This window comes from Rutidosis leptorrhynchoides, chromosome 9 (assembly GCF_046630445.1).
Source record: "Rutidosis leptorrhynchoides isolate AG116_Rl617_1_P2 chromosome 9, CSIRO_AGI_Rlap_v1, whole genome shotgun sequence".
In the NCBI taxonomy this organism is placed as follows: Eukaryota; Viridiplantae; Streptophyta; class Magnoliopsida; order Asterales; family Asteraceae; genus Rutidosis; species Rutidosis leptorrhynchoides.
This window is the reverse complement of record NC_092341.1, coordinates 169449699-169450445: the sequence shown is the minus strand read 5'-3', so window position 1 is coordinate 169450445 and position 747 is coordinate 169449699. Positions and strand designations below refer to the sequence as shown.

The 747-nt window shown below is 33.5% G+C and overlaps 1 protein-coding gene across 1 annotated transcript; it reads right to left on the bottom strand.

Annotated features, from left to right (window-relative positions):
- Positions 1–213: 213 nt before the first annotated feature.
- Positions 214–747, bottom strand: LOC139868463 (NDR1/HIN1-like protein 2). The gene has a single exon (XM_071856792.1). The coding sequence runs from the start codon at positions 745–747 to the stop codon at positions 214–216; it is 534 nt and encodes a 177-aa protein (XP_071712893.1).

The window sequence follows — 747 nt, the reverse complement described above, 5'->3', positions numbered from 1 at the left end:
AGGTCAACAATATGTAAAAGTTATTGTCATACTATCATAAAATATGAAGCACAAGGTAATACATCAAACCATACACAATTCATATCCAAGATAAAAATTCAAATTAAACACGAAAAAAAGGAAAAAATAACTATAAGTAAACAATATATTTATAACTATTTAACTATTAATAATTATAACTACGGAGTAATAAAAAGCATCTTCAATTCATAGCTAGTCTTCCCAAAAAGACTTGTCTTTTAATTCCTTATAAGAACATTTGGTACTCCCAAATTTCGCAGACGAAACCTTACCTTCAGGATTCAATGGAACTTGTAAATTATCACACATAAACTGGCATGTTTCATCAAAATCGTCCAACCATATCGCTCTAAGCCTCATCGCAAGTCTCACATTCAAACCAATGTTATAAACGCCATTCTTAGTCTCCAACTCATAAACCAACTTCTCGTCACCATTAATTAATTGCAACACATGTTCACCTCTTAAGGCCACATTCACATTAGTTTTCTGCTCCTTATGATTTAAATAGTAGACGTCATGCATCGCTTTTGTCCCTAATCGCTGGCCATGATACATCAAGTTGGCCACAATTTTATCAAAATGTATCCCAACTTGGCTGGAAGGGTTTTGGAACGTTGTATTAACCGAAAGATTGTAGTACAAAGTATTATTTGTTGGTGAGAGCATGAATTGAGTAAGTGTGACGTCATTAACTTGAACCTTTGGGATACTGATATCCTCCAT

Bases quoted from the DNA above. Each gene is read 5' to 3' on its own strand.
- LOC139868463 (XM_071856792.1), bottom strand. From the start codon at position 747: ATGGAGGATATCAGTATCCCAAAGGTTCAAGTTAATGACGTCACACTT.